Source organism: Rhodamnia argentea, chromosome 2, assembly GCF_020921035.1.
Source record: "Rhodamnia argentea isolate NSW1041297 chromosome 2, ASM2092103v1, whole genome shotgun sequence".
Taxonomy (NCBI): Eukaryota; Viridiplantae; Streptophyta; class Magnoliopsida; order Myrtales; family Myrtaceae; genus Rhodamnia; species Rhodamnia argentea.
Window position 1 is genome coordinate 28,011,393 of NC_063151.1, and position 19,818 is coordinate 28,031,210.

Sequence of the window (19,818 nt, forward strand, 5' to 3'; positions counted from 1 at the left end):
CAGTGCCCTTGTTGCTCTTGCTTCTGCTTCATGAAGTCCAAGGGTGGCAAAGCCAAAGTCAAGGAAGTGAAGGAAGTTGCAGCAGCAAAAGACGAGAAGAAAGGGGGTGCAGCAGCAGCAGAGAAGAAGGATTGAGATTGACCCTCTCATTATCCGTTAAAAAAAAAATCCCATATCTTCTTGTGCTTCTTCTGTTTTGTTCACCCCCCCCCAAAATCTTCCTGATGGGCCTTTTCTCTGCATTATGTTGCTACAAGCCTCCTATAAGCATGCACAAGCCAATGTGTGTAGCATTTTATGTTGAAGCTGTATAATGACGCCTCTTGTCAGATGACTCAACTCAATGTTGGACAATAAAGGTTCTTTTTTTACCTTCAATTTCACGATCTCTCCGTGACTAGTGCTTGGTGATCCGTTGAAAGGTCGTCGGATCTGCGGAATGATTTGTTTCCGGAAAAGTTGGCTCAGAGAATTTCTTTACTGGGATTGCTCTGTCTACAGAAAAAACCACCTGCGGAAAAAGGAGCGCTTGCCGTTCATTTTCTAGGAGAGCTATAAACGTGCGGGGTTCTGGGCCTGAACATAAGTCGAGCTAGGCATCCGCTTGTCAAGAACGTTACTCGACATAAATTGCATTAGCATACAGGAGAGAAAACTTATGGTTCCCGGTTAATCATCTCATCATCAGCTGCATTCCCCGCCCCCCGAAACTCGTCCTTGGGAATTTGGGATTCGAGAAACATCCACTGATTGATGAAAACCCCTGGACTATTTTTAGGCTGCGATCTCTCGATGGTAACTCCAAACACTCGGATCCAGAAAACTGTGTCTTTGCTTTTCTCTGCCAAGTCCAGAAGAAGCAGGTTTTCTCTTGCTTTCCAAAGGATTGTTCAGTCACCGAAACGAGGGGAGCACGGCTCTCCGCTAACGTTGAGGATGTTTGACAAGAGATAATAAGTACATAATTCCTATAAAAATTACTTCTGCACCTAGATGGCAGCTGAGCCGGTGTTAGTGATCCCTAAATTACAAAGGCTCCTATCCAAACACAACAGCGTTTCAAACTATGCCCAACCGGACCCGAGTTTTCAGTTCGAGTCATCGAGAACGCACATCTCTTAGGATTCGAGTAGTTGGGCAGAGCATGGAAAACTGACCCGACCCGACCCGACCCATTGACCCATTGACACGAACATGAGTAGTAGACTAGTCAGTAAATATCAAGCCTCAATGTTTAGGAAACGAAATCTGGACCAATATGTAATATTGATTATTGCCCACGTAGCAAAACATCAGGATGTTTTCATCAAAGTTAGACCAACCCCATTTCCTGGTTGGTCGTCGGGTTTTTCCCGTTTCTTTTGGGCTCGTGGCCCGGTTCATGATCTCTGCTTTTACCTTTTCTTTGGGGGAAAGGGGCATTGCTGCCGACAATCTGCTCTACTTGCTTGCCATGCTCTGTCATAGGCTAAAATACACTACAAGCGTAAAAATTTGTGTATGGTACTCACTTTAATATCAAAACTTTCAAAAAAATTACTTAAGTTAATTTTTTTGAAAAACGCTAACTTCAATACCAATTCCAATTTGAGCTGATGTGGCCTATTTTTTATTAATTTTTGAGTTGACGTGGCTTGCCGAAATGAGTATCGAAGTGAGTGTTTTTAAAAAAAAAAATTACATTTAAGCGATCATTTTGAAAGTTTGGGCAATCAAGTGATCGTTTTTCAAAAAAATTGACATTTAAATGATCATTTTGAAAGTTTTGGCATTAAAGATAGCGCCATATACAAATTTTGGTACTTATGATGTACTTAAGCCCTCTGTCCTATTAATCTTCTTTATGGTTAGCGGCGACTTGGGGAGCCCAACAAATTTAGGGTTAATACCATTAAAATTAAAATTCTAAATCAATTTCTCGTGATGGACACAAAATTAATTTTTTGTCTCAGGAAAAGTTTTAAATTGGTATTCCCATGACCCGGTTATGCCAAACTTTATTTCGCCAAGTTAAAAAAAAAAAAACCAAACCGATCCGATGTCCTATAACACATTTGTTCCAATCTAATTTTCACCTAAAAAAAAAAACTAAATCAAGTACTTTTGACCCGACTTTCTGTTGTGAAGAATGATAGATCCAACATGGAAAGTGAAAATACACATGCATTCTAACGAAGGTTACACTTGGATCGGGTAATTGGTTTGAGATTTCTCACGAGACAAAAATTAGTTTGGGATGAATATATCGTTGGATATAAATTTGGGATTTTTGTTAGACGAAAATTAATGGTTTGTGGTAGATGTGTAAGGGATTCCACTTGGAATTTCTTGTGAGACAAAAATAAATCTAGGTAAACATGCAATGCGATATCAGTTTGTGATTTTTTGAAGTATTAACCCTAAACTTAAAGACATTGATTTTCAAGAATGGAAAGAATCTCCAATTCGACTTCATACGAATATTTTATTCTGGTCGAAATTTCATAGTGAAGTTTGTTTGTAAAACAAACAAAAGTTCCATTTTCCAATCGCACATAGGATTTCGACTTAAAAATTCGCACATGGGATTGAAGGAATAGTGCAAGTCACTTTTTTGCGCGATCACGGATAATTGTTGGCACAAATCAACAATAAATTTTATTTTTTAAAATTTTTGAAATTATAATAAAAATAAACTATTGATTCCTAACAAAACAGATCGACTATTCAAATGGGAATTGCAGTTATTTTATTAAATTTATTTTCAAATTTTAATTAGTTAATTAGTTCAATGGTTGCAACTTTTCAGATTTACTAGTTCTTTTGAACAATGAAGAGGTGTGTACGAATTAATTGGTCTACGGACACGAGAGGTCCGTCAAAATTAACTGTTCTTTGTACATGAAGTGTTGAGTCCGATTTAAAGTTTTGGAGATATGAAAAGTTGTTTTTCTTCGACTGTTATATATTGAGCGATTATGTTCAACTTTGCCTCTTCTATTTCCAACTTTTGTTCTTTCAAAATAAGAGAAGTACAGCCTTTATTTTTAAATTATTTCCCTAAAGAGATCCTGGAAAATTATCATAATCGTTGCTGTTCTTGTCGAGACTTTATTATATACCGAAGGATATGGCGTCATCACGCTTCAAAGTCTTCATTGTTCATCACATTCCATCATATTTTCCAACATTTCATACGAGTGTGATTAACTCGAAAACGACACGATTTGTACGTATTTGAATTCCACAAAATACCAGTGGGAGCACAATTAACAACATTGCACGAATCACCAACCGGTCATATGTTATTTTCTTGTCATTTGACAAGACCATCTACTGAACAAGACCATTACGAAATGCACGCGTTTCATTTTTTTCAGATTGGTCTTTTTGTCCGAATTTAGCATGTTAATTACATAATCAATAGACGCGATTTTGCCGACCTGGTAATTAGATTTCAAGACCCGACACTCCTTTTCTTCCAGCTGCATTGTCCTTTAAAAGGCCATTTTTTTTTTTGTTGTTGGGTGGGGGGGGTTGTTGTGGTATTTAATAAGTCACCTTTGAGTTAAATGCTGACTTTTGCAGTTACGACTCTTGCACAAGCAAACCGTCGGCAATGACTCTGTCTAGTCAATCGTTTGAGCACTTAACATGTCATGGTGCGATCTCATTGGTTGGGGGAAGGTTAGAACATGATGCACTGTTCACCATGCACGATAAGATCAAGATGATGTCCCTCTTTTCCGTCCAATTCGCAGGATCATGATGATGATGATGATGAAGCCTAATTAAAACGAAACTGATGATATTGCTAGTAGTAAGATTGATTGGAATGCAAGGGACATGGAAATGACATTTTTTTTCCCCTTGAAAAAAAGTTGGATTTTTTTGACTTTTTTAGAGTGCATCGAGCCGTGATAGTCTCCATTCCTTATTTTACGACGACCATGGATGAAATTGTTATCGGTTTGGTGGGTCTTCGATGCTTCCTGAGGCGAGTTTGATGTTGATTTCAAACGGGCCCATGATCCATTTACTCGTAACACATGTCAATGAATGTTTGGAGGATTTCACTCTCACGTTGTTTTTTTAAAAGATCCATGGAAGAAGAGCTTCTCCCTCTTCGCGCTCGGAGCAGCTGTTATTGTATCGAACAACGGACACACGATCAAGCTGTCAACCGGACAAATGTTCTCCTTCACTAGTACGATCGCTCTCGACATCACAAACATGGATTGTTTGTCAAACCCACGTCGAGCATACGAAGGGAATGGATTGGAGATTTGACAGATTGTTGCCGTGCCGCTATTTTCCAGGCATGACAGTCTAAACAGCCAACCTTAGAATTTGGTATATTATTCTACTTGCCTCTTGCCATAATAATAAATACAGAAAAGCTATCCGTTGAGCCCGCTATGAGATTTGGGGGGAGCGTCTTGAGAAACCAATGTAGGACCGACGGAGGGACGGAGCTGATTTATTGCACTTGCCAAATTTTGCAGACCGAAAAATTGTCTCATTTCGTCAACGGTAACCTCTTTGGCAAATCCTCTATATTTCCACCTTGGGCTTTCCATCACCACCCATTATTTTCCTTGATCGCGTCCCTCTTTTTGTTCCAAGAAATCTCCTAACAAAATATCGACTTTTTCCCCCGAAAAAAGCCTCCCCTTTTTCAAGATCTTCAGCATCATTTCTCTGATCTCTCTCTGTTTCCGTATATAGCCTCTATTCGCTGCTGATCTTGCTGCGCATTGTGGGGGGGATTCGCAGTTTTTTTTCCTCTGGGTTTCCCACCCTCTCGAAAGCCTCGAGTCCCATCAATGGCGGCCCACGCGTGCTTCTGCTTCTTCTTGGCGGTTTTCTTCGCTTGTCTCTCCCGCTCTCGGGGTCACGAGTTCTACGTCGGAGGCAAGGATGGTTGGGCGGTCAACCCTTCCGAGGATTACAACCGCTGGGCTGAGAAGACTAGGTTCCAGGTCAATGACACCATCTGTAAGTTGTTTTCATTTGTTTCCTTCGACGGTTGTCGATGTCAGTTTCGGATTCAATGCAATGGTCAGTGCATGTCTGACACCGAGAGTAAATTCTAGCGAGTTATGAAACCGAAATTCTCACCTGCACAGGCTGTTGTTCATGAGAAAGAAGTGGACACTCTGTCCTTTTTCTTTTTTTTTTTAAGTTGAATTTTCGAGCAAATAAGAATTCGTGATCCGTCTGAGTATATCGTTTTGTTTTCTTTGTTTGGGAATTGTATAGCTTTTAGGTACAAGAAGGGAGAGGATTCTGTGTTGCTCGTGGTCAAGGATGATTACGACAAGTGCAACACCAAGAACCCAGTGAAGAAGTGGGAAGATGGGGCTTCTGAGTTTGAGTTTCACCAATCTGGTCCTTTCTTCTTCATCAGCGGCAAACCAGCTAACTGCGAGAAGGGCCAAAAGTTGGTGGTTGTCGTCTTGTCCCCGAGGACCGCCCCGCAGGTTCCGACGCCAATGCCTCAGCCTCCCAAATCCCCAGGCCCGGCCATGCCGCCATCATCGCCTGCTCCGCCATCCGCGGCCCTGCCGCCAGTGTGGCCGCCTGCAGCAGCGCCCAGTTCGCCATCTTCTGCCGCCAAACCCCCGGCATCACCGTCCCCGGCAATCATACCGCCTTCGTTGTCACCAACCTCTCCTTCTCCCGTGGCTGTGCCACCGACCTCGCCATACCCCGCCGTTAAACCTCCCAGTTCAGCGACTTCACCAGCTGCCACTGTACCGTCTGCGGTGTCGCCAACTTCTCCTTCTCCCGCGGCCGTGCCACCTACCTCGCCGTACCCCGCCATTAAACCTCCAAGTTCAGCGCCGTCACTAGCTCCCACTGTACCGTCTGCGGTGTCGCCAATCTCTCCTTCTCCCGCAGCCATGCCACCGACCTCACCATCCCCCACCAGTAACCCTCCAAGTTCAGCGCCTTCACTTGCTCCCACTGTACCTTTTGCGGTGTCGCCAACCTCTCCTTCTCCCGCAGCCATGCCACCGACCTCGCCATCCCCCACCAGTAACCCTCCAAGTTCAGCGCCTTCACCGGCTACCACTGTAACGCCTGCGCTGTCGCCAACCTCTCCTTCTCCAGCGGCTATGCCTCCGACCTCACCATCCCCTGCTATGAAACCTCCAAGTTCAGCGCCTTCGCCATCTCCAACCGCTACTCTGCCACCTTCACCTCCACCGTCAGAATCTCCAGCTTCGCCTCCCACGCTGTTGGTATCTCCACCTTCATCATCCCCGATCGCGCAATCTCCACAGGGAATATTGCCGGCGCGTGCCCCGGCACTGGCACTTTCATCTGCATGGACAATAACCCCTACAAGCTTATCTGTGGTGGCGGCTACCATCGTGTTGAGTACGAGTTTAGTGCACTCGCAAATAGCTTGAATAATGATCGTGTCTAGTTTTCTCCATGTGTTTAATCTTGCAGGATTTCTTGGTTATATATTGTTGGATTTTATTAGGGTTCTCCATAAATAAATGTATCTGGTTTCAATTTGCACCTTTTCTTTCCTCAGGACTTCTTAGTTCGTAATGCATTGGAAATCATGTTATTTACCCAGACATAAGTTTCTTGGAGAGCCGGGCCACTGACCTAGGTCATACATGCGATTTGCTAATTGAATTACTTGCTTGGGGTGGTTGTAGCAATTAGGCAAAGCTTAGGAGGAGGACCTTATGAAGTCTTATCAGAGAGGCTATGCATGTGTAATTCTTAGAGATGGATCCCCAGATCAAAAGTTGCTATGGGATACTCTTTTAAGGGTGGTTCGGTCCAAGTACTTTAAGCCGAGGTTTGAAAGCATAGATTTCGTTGTTTATCAATTGCATGATCACCATGGGGACAACCATGTATGCTCACACAAATTCTTTAGAATTCACCTTTATGTATTTTCTCTATCTCGGCTCTCTCTCACTTCTCATTTCATCTTTCGCTGAAAGCCTATAAGGTGTAGTTTGTATGCTTTAACGAGTTATCGCCGCTATCGAGTATTTGATTTGACTTCGGTAGTCGTTATGAACCGACACATTTTTAGTAAATTCAAACGGGCTTGGTTTCCAAATGGAGAGCAAATAATTGCTTCGTACTTTTTCCCAGTGAAGTGTACCATGATCCAATGTTTATATATTAGAACAGCACGAATGATCTCCTGCCTTCATACGGGAAATTATGTGGAATTGCCCTGGACAGTGCAAGAAGGCGCGGGACCCTCCTGCTCCAACCATTGATGGATCCTACCTGCATCAGTCCCCGTCTGTCATAAAAATCCACAGTACACCTATTGAATTGGGGCCGACAGGGTAACTTTTTTATTCTCAAAGATACAAATTATTGAATATAGTTTATAGGATGACAATTATTAGAGAGCTTTTCTCGAGGCCGGTCTCATATATCCTCCTCCATACCTTTTGTTCCCAAAATAACGTGCGTACCGTGACAAAACTGTCCTTCCCAAAATCAAAGGCAGTAGCGTGTGGGTAGTCGCCATCTTTCTTGGTATATATCTCAGTCGTGTGTTCTCTTTTCACACTCTCCACGTAGAAAGAGAGGAAAGCTTACTGCGCTCATGACAACACTTCTAAAATAAAATTCGTTCGATAATATAATTTTTTAAGTAAAAATCAATTTGATGGCATAACTTCATTTTTCTACTTTTGAAATATTTTTATAGAGCCATTTGAAGAACTAAAAGATATATTTCTCTCCAAAAATTAAGACTGACTAGAAGTTAATTTCTAGATTAGAGGTATTGCCATGTGCGCCCTCAGTTTATTCATCACTTCTTGTCGGCAAGGCTTGATTTCTTTCTCTTCTTTGTTCGGTCTTTTTCTGGATGGGTGCACCGTGCATGCATAAAAAGAGCCGTACGGATTCGGAGGAGCTTGACTTTCCAACCTCGAAACAGGGCCTTCCTTAGTCATTACCTCCCATGCACGTACGTGCGTATGCATGCCAAGTATTCCCATTACGTAAAGCACGTGAAGTTAAACAATGACAACTGAGAGTCTGAGGCCTCTCAAATGAAAGACCACAAGAAAAACATACCAGAGTCACTTTATAGAGACTTCGACCTTTCGTATTCTGTGGTAATTTCGATATTTTCGGTAATTTTGACTTTTATAGCAAGCGCCGTCCATAATAATAATAAGGATTAATATCACGAAAAACTTTAAATTGGTACACTCATGATAAATTTACTCAAAACTATTTTTTTTGATCACAAAAAACCCCAAACCGATATACCCGTAACAAAATTATACCAAACTATTTTTTTGACCACCAAAAATCATAAACCGACACATCTGGAACAAATTTAACCTAAACTAAATTTTTTGACCACAAAAAACCACAAACCGATACACCTCTGAAAATTTTACCCTCCGTTAAATTAGGTTAATATCACAAAAAATCCAAAATTGATACATTTGTGATGAACAAAGGGTAAAAACCTCAAAATGGTATACCCGTGAATGCAATTTGAAGATTAAATTTAAGGAAAATTAAAGGAGGATAAATTTATTACAAGTGTACCAGTTTGAGGTTTTTTGTGGTAAAAAAATAATTTGAGATAAATTTATCATAAGTGTACCAATTTGAGATTTTTCTTGATATTAACCCTAACAATAATAAAGATAATGAATGCGATGTCGTTTTATGTTTCCCATTTAATCGTGATTGATGATGATTGATTACAAAACAAAGTTAGCACTGCAACATTGGTTGATGACGTCTAAGGCACAACACTCAAATTATTCTTAAATTGGGTTGTAAGTATATTTTTGAATTGTTCACGTCAATGCCGGCCGTGCCACATTGGATTGTTAACAATCCATGTCAACGATTTCTGACATAGAATTAAAGTGCCAAAGAAACTTTAGGCCTTGTAAAGGGACGCTTAAATGGATTGATAAGGAAAAATAAAATGGCATCCAAGACATGAGAAACACGCAACAACTTGATTTTACTTGGGTTGTATTATGCAAAGGATCGATTGAGTGAAAACAAAAACTTTAAACTAGCAAATAGACACACGAATGGATTGAAAAGAAATAAACAGATAAAAGTTTTGTGATAGAAAGATGGGTCGAGAGATAACAATAAATAAAAATGCGATTTTTTCCTTAAATTGAACGAGGATTAAAAGTACGCAAAAGATGTGAACAATTACCAAAAAAGTTCTAAATCTATCAGACTCGTGCTAATCAATTGTGCCAATTAATTCGTAAACATATTTATATTTTGCTAATTGAGTTAATCCAGCCAATTTTAATCGAAAATTACTAACGTGGACATCGACCGTCCCGCAATGTGAACATTGGTTGTTCTACGTGACACGGACGACACTTACGTAAATATTTTCACTAACATTTTAATCTATTTTGAATTTTTTTCTTTACTTTTTTTTTTGTTTGAGGGCCGGCAAGGGCATTGAGGCCTCGCCTCGATATGGGACGCCCTCCACTATGGCCAACGAGGGCGTTCCGAGCGGCCCTCGGTACAAAATAAAAAAAGTACATAAAAAAAGGAAAAAAATTATAATAAAAATGTCTACGTCACCATTAGTCATGTCACGTAGGACGGCTAACGTCTACGTTTACGTCTCCAATTTTCAATCGAAATTTGCCGGACAAATTTAACTGATAAAGTGTAAATATGTTTAGAACTCACTCCACACAATCGAAAGATTTAAGGCCAAATTGGTACAAGTGCAGTATGTTTAAGATTTTTTTTTAATTTCCCCCAATAGATGAAAAATAAAATAATTAATAAAATAGGGAGATAGAATGCAAAATGTTAAAAAAAAAAAAAGGGTAATTTCCCCCGCACCCTGAAATGGGTGCTTCACCACCAGGCCACGCATTGATTATCTTATAATAAAGTTAAGACCGTGCAACCAATCATCAAACGACACATGACGAATTCCGATGGCTCCGCCGAGCTCTATCGGAAGAGAATTTCTGACTCGCTATCTTCTTGCCTCGCAGGCAAAGATTTGGCATCCGCCAAAAAGACGACTCGTTCGTCGAGGTGGCCTTTGAGGAGTTGAAGGATGTTACGACGAGCTATGAACATGGATCTTCTGATGGGCCCGCTTTGACCAACAATGCCCCAAGGTCAAAGTCAACTGGAGGAGTTGGACCAGCGTGGGCCTTTCTAGACTGACTCAAGCCCATTATACATCGGGCGTTGGCTGTTGGTGGGGCCCATCTCCTCACCTCCCATTTCAATTTCAGGACAATCGAAGATAAAACTCATAAAGAAAAACGAATCCAAATAAATACACGCGCACCTGGAGAATCAGCACCATTTTCTCTCTCTATTCTCCGCAAAGACAAAGGCTGCTCTGCAACCCAGCCTCCACTTTAAGCTCACCAACTCCAAATCTCTCTCTCTCTCTAACAGACCAGATGACCGCCGTGACGGTGACACCGGAGAACTGCGGGGGAGTATCGACTGCTTGTCAGGCGTACCTGGAGAGCAAAGCAGTGCAGGACACCAGGAGCTTGATGTCGGAGCTCTGTCGCCACTTCTACACCCTCGGATGGATGTCCGGGACAGGTGGCAGCATCGCCATGAAGGTCCACGACGACTCCGTTCCGCGGCCTCGCCAGCTCATCCTCTTATCCCCTTCCGGTACTGTCCCCTACTTCCTCGGGGTTCGATCATCAGCTTCGATTCTTCTCTAATTTATCCGATGGTGTATTCTTTTAGGCCTGCGTTTCTGTCTTCAGTTCGTAGATTCTTTTCTGCAATAGAACAGCATTTCCGTTGCTCAGGAGGCAGTTCTTTTCGCGCCGAAAGGGTGTTCCCCCTTACTGTTTAATCATGAGGAGTCGTGATTCAGTCAATTCTCGTGCTGATCGAGTCTTGTTCTGTAGTCATGTAGATAGCTCTCTCCTCGAAGTCTCTGGTCTGGTGTGCATCGAGATCTTTCGTTTTCTATCCGATACTGGATTGTTTTTAAAATACGTGCTTATCAAGTTAGTTGATTTCTTTTATTTCTATGATCGAATCAATAACTTCGTGGAGTTTGCAAGATTTTGTTCGAAGGTTTAACTGTTACTGCATTGCGTCTAGGCGTTTTGGTTTTTGTGCTGAGCTTGTGGATTTGTCTTTTTTGCTATGTTTTAGGAGTCCAGAAGGAGAGAATGGAACCCGAGGACATGTACGTGTTGTCTGCAGACAGTTCTATCTTGTCTTCACCGTCTCCCAAGCCTTACCCAAATAAGGCACCTAAGTGTACGGACAGCGCTGCTGTTTTCTTGAAGGTATTTTCTGATCCCATAAGAAGGGTGGAAGCGAAGTTGGGTTTTGCTGGTGATCTTGATTCTCTATGGTTTTTTCATGTCAATTTTCTCTTGCACTGTACTGCCAATGATTTTGAAAATGCGTAGAATGTTCAAGCTACTCGGGAATGAGGGAAAGGAGAAGAGTATACACTGTTTCAAAAGTTATATGTTAACTCAGCTGACAAATACTCCTTTGAGCTTGCTTTCACTTTGTCCAAATTAATGTTGCTCTGTAATTCAGTACCTTTCCCTTGATGTGGTTGCAATTTGAATCTGTACTTTTTGGAAACTATGTGGTTTGTGTTGATCCCTACCAGGAATATCAGGAACGAGTAGTCTAATTGAACGTTGAATTTGAAAACTGTATGGTTCTGGGAGTCCCTTCGTCTCCACTAAGCAAGATGGAATACGTTTGGAGACACTTATTGCAAGTTTGATGCTTTCTATTTTCAAAGTAATCATTTTGTGGCCACTGCATACTTGGTAGTATTATGCTAGTATCACTGTGATTATTCCCATAATGACTGTGACTGCCCCCCCGCCCTTCTCTTCTCCCTTTACACTTGCTGTCTTAAAGCTCTATATTTGGTTGAAGTTGCTGACTCATACCTCCTCCTCTATCCTCAAGGCATTCGAGTTGCGCAATCCAGGAGCAGTCATCCACAGTCATGGAATGGAGTCATGCCTTGTAACCATGATCAATCCATTAGCAAAAGAATTTCGAGTAAGTTTTCCAGGTTTTTGTTCTTTTTTGCAATCCTTTGTATGTTTATTAACTATGAATTAGTTCAAAGTAAACCCTCTTGGATAACATCAAAGTTGGTAGCTTGAGGAATTAATTAAATAGAGACCGAAAGGAACTTAACCCACAAGGGGAGATACTTCGCGAAAATTGATAGTGATTAGATTGAGATGCAAAAGAAATTTAGTTGAAATAATTTCTCCAGTTAGGTCATTGAAAATGGGAACCCACATGGGTGTAGTTCATCCCATTTCACAGTTTAAGTGGTATTGCCAGAGTCTCACTGTGTTCAGTCGTGAACTCACATATCACTTACACACATGTATGGTGATTGTGGTCTGCTCTACTTGAAACATCATAATCACTTTTGGGCTGCTTCTGATTACTTTTCCCTTCTCAATTTTCTTTCCTTCTTGTACTTTTGCAGATTACTCATATGGAGATGATTAAAGGAATCCAAGGGCATGGTTATTATGATGAACTTGTGATCCCAATTATAGAGAATACTGCTCATGAACACGAACTTACGGAATCTCTTGCAAAAGCGGTATGTATCTTTATATTTTGGTTCCATGTTGGAGAGACTAAAGGTGTTCTGCTAACTAGATTCCAGCGGTCATAAACTTCTGACTGGATGGTTAATCTATAAAACTTGGGCACGCTTGTTATACATGGTGTGAAAATCGTCCTGTTATTCAGGCAATATAACATTTAATTGTTAGTTCTATATTTTGAAATCTTTCAGCGCTATCTTTGGTCTTATTAGTACTTTTTGCTTTGAGTTATCATGTCTTGCAGGATGCTTCTCTAGATTTTCCAGAGTCCGTCTAGGAGAGTGCTAGTATGCTTGCAAAACAGTTGATGGCTATAGAGGATCGTTTTTCTTAGAAGTATATACTTATGAATCATATTTACATTGAATTGTTGCATTGAGTGATGCCTTCTTTCAGATAGAAGCGTACCCAAGATCGACAGCTGTACTTGTTCGGAACCATGGTATATATTCATGGGGAGACTCATGGATTAGTGCCAAAACACAGGTTTGTGTTTTCCACGTCAGGATTTGAATTGGTCAGATTGTTGTCTAGAATGTTTCTTCTTTTTGCATGAAAAGAAGGAGGTGAGTTTGACTTCAAAAGGAATTCCGCATTTACATTGAAAGAATATTCGGAGTCACAAGGCTTGCAGAAGTTCTAAACTTCCTGTTATGCCTGGAGAAACTATTCCCATTGCCCCAGCTTTTGTGGCTTCCTTGTAAAGGATTCCCTATTTTGCCCGTTCCTCTTTCCTTGTCGATTAATTTTCTTCTTGCTATTATTTTTTCAGGCTGAATGTTACCATTATCTTTTTGATGCTGCAATCAAACTTCATCAAATGGGCTTGGATTGGTCGTCTCCAAGTCATGGCCCTCTTCAATATGGAAAAGGCACATTAGCTGATGGTGGCAAGGCTGGAATAATCGGATCTAGTCTTCAAATCAAGCCACTTCCGGTATGTTTCTGAATTCTCTCCCCTTTTTCCGTAGATAAAAATCACTTATTGTGAATAATGATGGGCAGCATATACTGTCTTGATCTTGATGCGATTGCCCTTTTTGACTCGCAAACTTAAAGAAACTTTAGATGTTCGGTATGCCAGGTCAGGTAACTCTTTTTCTTTCCTAATTTGTCTGGTTGCAGAGATGCATTCTTCTGGACATTGAAGGAACCACTACACCCATATCATTTGTGACTGATGTTCTTTTTCCATATGCACGGGATAATGTTGGGAGGCATTTGTCTGCGACATTTGAAACTTTAGAAACTCAAGACGACATCAAATTGTTACGGAGCCAGGTAACTTTATGTTGTGCTTTAGTAATGGAACTATCAAATTTCCACACTTGTAATGGTGGATACTATTTATTGTGCATGATAAGTTGGAGCTAACTAGTATATGCTATAATGAGGATAATTCAAAGGTTACACCAGTGCAAATTTCATTGAACTATAGAGCGACGTATCCTAATGTTGCTAGAAGACATGCTATATTGAGCCCTTGATGTTCTAGATTTTCATACATCTGTCTATAGGTTGAAGATGATTTGGCAAAAGGTGTTCCTGGGGCCTTGCCCATTCCCCCAGATGAGGTAGGGAAGGAAAAAGTGATGGCGGCTTTGGTTGTTAACATTGAAGCAATGATAAAAGCTGATCGCAAGATCACTGCCTTGAAACAATTGCAAGTAAGCATAGGCTGATATCAAATTGTGTTTGGTGTAATGGTGTTGAGAAGTATAGGCGAGCAAGAGACTTATTTTCTATCATGCAGGGTCACATATGGCGCACTGGCTTTCAGAATCAGGAATTGAAGGGAGTAGTATTTGAGGATGTCCCGGTGGCTCTTGAAAAATGGAATGCCCTGGGCATAAAGGTAACTTTTACTTTGCTGTCTGTTCCTCTTACATTTTTCATCATTTTCTTTGCAGCTCTGTGTTATCTTTGATTCTGTACTCATCCGTGGTGAAAACATTAGCTGATGCTTTCTTCCCTCAACATATTTCTTTACATTTCTTGTTTTGTGCAGCAGCAGCTGATTTTTGTAACTCAGTTGGATGGGAATTTCTTCTTTCCACTCCATCGATTGCATGAAAATGGAAATGGTTATGCATGTCAGTTGTATTGATGTCATTTACAGTGTTAAGTATTGTGCAACAGGTGTACATATATTCTAGTGGCAGCAGATTAGCACAAAGACTCTTATTTGGGTATACAAATCATGGAGATCTGAGGAAGTATCTTTATGGATTTTTTGACACTACAGTGGGGTAAAGATCTTGCCTAATTTCTTGTTGTCTTTTCTTTAATCTTGTTCTTATTTGGTTGAATTTTCTTTGCCAGAGTTGAGTCAGAGCTTTTGTACTACTCTGGTACTGGCGATTTATTTTATAGCTTATCTCTCTCGTGTATAGGAACAAAAAAGAAACAAACAGTTATGTCGAGATATCGGAGTCACTAGGAGTTGATAAGCCATCAGAGGTAGTATTTCTGACTGATGTCTATCAAGAAGCTGTTGCTGCAACGAATGCAGGTATATGTCCATTGAAACACCATCTATTCAAACTCTTTCTGTGCATTTGCTCTGGTGCTATGGGGTGCACAGCTTCCTTTTGAATCTTTTGAATGCTTAAGGTGTCTAATGATGGCCTTATAAGTTTAAGTTCCTGATAAAAGTGGCTACAGACTCCCAAGGACCTTTCCGCCCATCATATTGACTTAACCAGTATGGGCATTTTTGAAAGTTTCCATGTGCATATACTTAACAAAATATCCAATTTAGTTATAGGGCATGTCCAACTATAGACCTTTAACTAGATTTTTGCGGTTCGGTCGGTGGGACCTATCTCACGGGAGAGCAGTACTGGATTTCACTTATCAAATGATTCAACGGAGCTTACAACCGCACTAGAGTCATTGGAACACTCTCGGTGTTTCCCAACCTCCGAGAGAAGTCTTTGTATTAGCTTTGTAATGTGAAATGGCATTACCCTTCATTTCTGCAGAGTGGTGATGAGTTCTTTCGGTTGAGTCCGGATAACTCTCATCTCCATGTTTTTCAGTGCATACTAAAAAGAACATCAATTTAGTGTGCGCGACCGTTAAACACTCTGGTTTGTCTTCAGTTAAACTGAAGTTAATATACTGGGAGCATCGGAACCACATGCATTTACACGTTCCTCATGGCCGTGTCTAGTCATATTGAACACTACAGAAATTGCTTAAATCTCAATCTGAAACTTATGCAACTACCCCTCTTTTCCAGCCTCCAATAAATATTTGCATCTGTTTGTTTCATGTCCGGTTTCTCAGTACTTTGCTGTGCATTTCTGCATGCTAACATTGAATCTTGATTTAATGCTTTTAGGTCTTCAGGTGATTGTCTCAGTTCGGCCTGGAAATGGACCTCTTCCAGAAAATCATGGGTTCAGAACAATCAATTCATTCATGGAGATCTGACGGCAGAGTTTGGTTTAGTTAATCATGAATCTGGTGTTGGTAAATGGCTCATCGATTTTCATGTTATTTCGCTTATATAATTGGTTATGGATCAGATGTGTAGCGCATGTTTTTTTTTATTTTTTGGCCCATCACCATAGCAAGTTAACTGCATATTGACCTTCGTTGCGTATCCTGGCAAAGTAATAGCTGCAAATGCTAGTCTAAGCAATTTTGCATAATGAGTTTTCGGTCAGTAGCACTAATGTCATTCACACCTTTCACCAATAAAACTTGAATCCATGTTTCAGTGATGCTACGGCATTCCAGTCAACATCATCGAACTGCAAAAGCGAGATATGAATGCTAGTGTTTTTTTTTTGGTGGAAATGCATGCTAGTTATTGGTAAAACTTTTAACTGCAACTTTTTTGTGCTTTCTGCAGGATGAAGATCCTCTCAGGCAATAGATTATAATAAGTTTGACAATGACCGAATGACATCGATTTTCGTCTTTGTAACGAGAGGGTACAGCTGCTTGTTCCATCACATTTTCGAATGTCATTTCAAGTAAATGGATAACTGACGTGATCCCCAATGATTTTAGAACAAATAGCAACTTGCATTAGCATCATTTCCCAAATGCTCCATTCCGCAAGCATATATTGTGCATTGTCCTGTTTCCATGGCAGAGGGTCAAGCGCATGTTGCCTTCAAAGAAGATTGGGTCAAACCTTTTCAAGAGCATCGATACTCTCTTGATGACCTATTTGGTAAACGGGCGATGCTTACTAGCGTCTAAGACCTTTTTGATAATTTTTTTTTTTTTTGTGATGTGCTACTATAGTTCCAATTTTGAAGGTGTTGATAATGAAGTTTCTCCTCCTTAAGTAACCTTGCCGAGCGTCCTGGGACAACTATCGATAGGTCGGAATGATTGACAAAATTCAAGTAGTGGGTTAGGTGGCTTGGGTTTATGGGGACATAAGTTCCTGAACTACCGTGTGAGTAGATGCATTCGGATATGAAGAATGTGAGCGGCATACCTCATGTTCGGTTTGTTCACCAATAATGGGTTTTACTGTCAGATGGAAACTCCCTCGTACATATTATTCATGACATGAGATGAAACTCTCATTTTATTAGACCTGTCAAAATTGAGTCAAACTCATTTTTTTTTATGACGTTTAAGGTAGAGTTATTATATAGATTAATTATATTAAATAAATGATGCTTAATGGGTCATAATTGAGTTTATAATTTACCTAAATTCAACCTATCTCTATGCTCTCTCTTCGTCCCTTGTGCTCACTTACTCCGTATTCTCACCCGAGGTTGGGTATGAGTTTTCGGAGATCGAATTAAATATGAAGTGTTTTTATAAATGAGTCGAGTCAAATATGAGCCACTAGATTTGCATTGAATAGAAAAATGATCAAAACGGGTTAAATGAATCTATTTGGGTTGGATCATTTTTTATTTGGCCTATTTGTTTGGCGGGTCTATATTTTATTAAGAAACAATTGATCGTGAAATTTGGCTTTTTAATAAAATGAGATAGAAGGTAAAATGTAAACAATGATGCTAGAAATGTCAAAATTGATTTAAAAAAGGAACCTGTATTTTTTTTTTGTCACTTATTATTATTATTATTATTTTTTGGGTTTGTCATATTTTTAACTCTCCTCTTTTTTATTTATTATTTTTTATCTATCTCTTTGCAGAGTGCTCAAGTTGAATCTCGCACGTTTGATATTAGCGTTCTCGCATTTTCAATTTTTTTATAAGTAGGACTGCATGCCTATTAGCGACTCGCTCGTTGAAATGTTGCAATTATTGCCGGACGAATCTCCATGGTATCTAGCGGTCCTCTTGCCTCCACTCACCTTCCCAAAGTCTAGAAAAATAGTTGAAAGGTTTCAAAAGCTTTTCAAGTTATGCTCCACTATTTCAGCTTTTTGTCCGCCTCGAATCTCGCAGGAGAACGGAACCGAGCATTTTCCTATTGATTTGCCCCCGCAAATTAATCTACAAAGCTTAAAAAGCAATCCTGGCATCATGAATATGTAGTTACTATAGAAAAAGCAAATCGACCCCACATTGATTCTATAGACTTTTTAAGCATCGGGACGATAAAACAAACCAAAAAAATCATAAAAAATTTTAAATTTATTATGACTGTGCTAATTCAATTATATTTATTTTATCAATCGTATCATAAACCTTTTATATTTGTGTTAATTCAATCCTTCTTACCAAATTTGATCGGAAATCATTGATATGGCGCGGTCCACATTAACGTGGAGTAGCCAGCATTAACATGAATAAATTTTTTAATTATTTTTAAATATATTTCTGAATATTCTATTTTTCCATTCTCTTTTTTTTTTTTTTTTTCTTTTCCTTCTTTCAGCCCCTGTGGTTGGCAAGGGTTGCTAGAGCTCGCCAGCCATTGGGCGAAGGTAGCTTTGCCATGACCTCGCGGGCTGTCGCGCCTCGAGATGGTCTGGGCGAGGCGAGCACGAGATCGAGCTACGGTCGGAGGAACTCGACAAACCTAGGACACAGAAGGTTCATGAAACGAAGGACATTTATGACCACGAGGGAGAGGCGAGGGACTTTGAATGCGCGGGACCAAGACGACTAGGGACGAGACAGGTCAAGCTGTGACTTTCGGTTCTCAAGTTCTGACTCTATCAGCCGTACCTCGTGATGATCTGGACGAGGTGCCCTCGCCTGCCTTGCTGGGCGTTCCCATTGGCTGGCGAGCTCGGCTATACTAAAGTAAAAAAGGTAAAGGAAAGAGAAAAGAAAATTTTGAAAAAAATTAAAAAAATTTATCCACATCAGTGCCGGTCACTCCAAGTTAACGATTTTTGGCCGAAAGGACTGAATTGTTACAAATGCAAAAAATTTATGACTCAATTGACCAAAAAAAAAAAAAAGATTTAAGGCCGCATTAACACAATATTAATAAATTTATGATTTTTTTGATAACTTTTTTTAAATCAAATAACTAAACTTTTCTTTTGTAGACATCACAATAGTTCGCCCCCGCTAAGTTAAATTTCTAGATCCATCCCTACGGATCGCCATGTCGGTTCGCAACTGGCAATGGTTTTGTTTTGCTTGTGCGTATCGTTGTAAGTTATTAAAGATGACAACTTGTATTTGGTTGCGGCATAAAGTTGCAGTCCTTTACGAAAACGCAGGAGATTTTAAAAGATTACAATAATCAAATGTTTCCGACACTTTAAACTACTCATGACGAAATGTCTCAAATCTTTGCCAAAGGTCGCAATCTTCTAGAATAAGGATATATTTCGCATTCATTCATGAAAGTTGTGAGCCTTTACAAGATGCCTTTAAACATTAGAGTTGTATTATTTACATGTTCATGCGATGGCTATTTTGAAGGGAAAAAAGTACAAGCATCATTGGGAATTTCAGATAAGAATACGAGGATTATTGATCACATTGTTATTATTTTTTTAATTGGTAAGCCTACAAATATAAGGGTTAATACCATGAAAAATCTCAAATTGGTATACTTGTGACAAATTTATCTCAAACTATTTTTTTTAATCACGAAAAACCCCCAAACCGGTATAATTATGACAAATTTATCCAAAACTATTTTTTTTACTACCAAAAATCCTAAATTAGTACACTCGTGACAGATTTACCATGAATTAATTTTTTTAACTGCGAAAACCTCCAAACTTGTATACCCGTGACAAATTTACCCTCCGTTAAATTGGGTTAATATCAAGAAAAATTTCAAACCGATACACATACGATAA

The 19,818-nt window shown here is 39.9% G+C and overlaps 2 protein-coding genes across 7 annotated transcripts; both read left to right on the top strand.

The window, feature by feature from the left end:
• The first annotated feature begins 4,620 nt into the window (after nucleotides 1–4,620).
• On the top strand, nucleotides 4,621–6,599 carry LOC115754745 (early nodulin-like protein 2). 2 transcript variants are annotated; one of them, XM_030693893.2, is made up of 3 exons: nucleotides 4,621–4,977; nucleotides 5,242–5,847; nucleotides 5,965–6,599. In XM_030693893.2, the coding sequence occupies exons 1-3, from the start codon at nucleotides 4,806–4,808 to the stop codon at nucleotides 6,396–6,398; spliced, it is 1,212 nt and encodes a 403-aa protein (XP_030549753.1). In that variant the 5' UTR covers nucleotides 4,621–4,805; the 3' UTR covers nucleotides 6,399–6,599. The 2 variants fall into 2 exon arrangements, with proteins under 2 accessions (XP_030549753.1, XP_030549752.1); XM_030693892.2 differs by having other exon boundaries at nucleotides 4,622–4,977; nucleotides 5,242–6,596.
• A 3,679-nt stretch (nucleotides 6,600–10,278) lies between these two features.
• On the top strand, nucleotides 10,279–16,613 carry LOC115754743 (probable bifunctional methylthioribulose-1-phosphate dehydratase/enolase-phosphatase E1). Of its 5 annotated transcripts, none has more exons than XM_030693889.2 (13): nucleotides 10,279–10,647; nucleotides 11,146–11,282; nucleotides 11,932–12,027; nucleotides 12,473–12,592; nucleotides 12,996–13,085; nucleotides 13,372–13,536; nucleotides 13,725–13,880; nucleotides 14,117–14,266; nucleotides 14,353–14,454; nucleotides 14,739–14,848; nucleotides 14,993–15,111; nucleotides 15,946–16,076; nucleotides 16,462–16,613. In XM_030693889.2, the coding sequence occupies exons 1-12, from the start codon at nucleotides 10,422–10,424 to the stop codon at nucleotides 16,035–16,037; spliced, it is 1,563 nt and encodes a 520-aa protein (XP_030549749.1). In that variant the 5' UTR covers nucleotides 10,279–10,421; the 3' UTR covers nucleotides 16,038–16,076; nucleotides 16,462–16,613. The 5 variants fall into 5 exon arrangements, with proteins under 5 accessions (XP_030549749.1, XP_048130765.1, XP_030549750.1 ...); XM_048274808.1 differs by having other exon boundaries at nucleotides 15,946–16,072; XM_030693890.1 differs by having other exon boundaries at nucleotides 15,946–16,055.
• The last annotated feature ends 3,205 nt before the right edge of the window (nucleotides 16,614–19,818 follow it).

Coding starts and splice junctions, on each gene's coding strand:
- LOC115754745 (XM_030693892.2), top strand. CDS start 4,806: ATGGCGGCCCACGCGTGCTTCTGCTTCTTCTTGGCGGTTTTCTTCGCT. Junction 4,978..5,241: donor CCAGGTCAATGACACCATCT/GTAAGTTGTTTT, acceptor GGAATTGTATAG/CTTTTAGGTACAAGAAGGGA.
- LOC115754743 (XM_030693889.2), top strand. CDS start 10,422: ATGACCGCCGTGACGGTGACACCGGAGAACTGCGGGGGAGTATCGACT. Junction 11,283..11,931: donor GCGCTGCTGTTTTCTTGAAG/GTATTTTCTGAT, acceptor TCTATCCTCAAG/GCATTCGAGTTGCGCAATCC. Junction 13,537..13,724: donor TTCAAATCAAGCCACTTCCG/GTATGTTTCTGA, acceptor GTCTGGTTGCAG/AGATGCATTCTTCTGGACAT.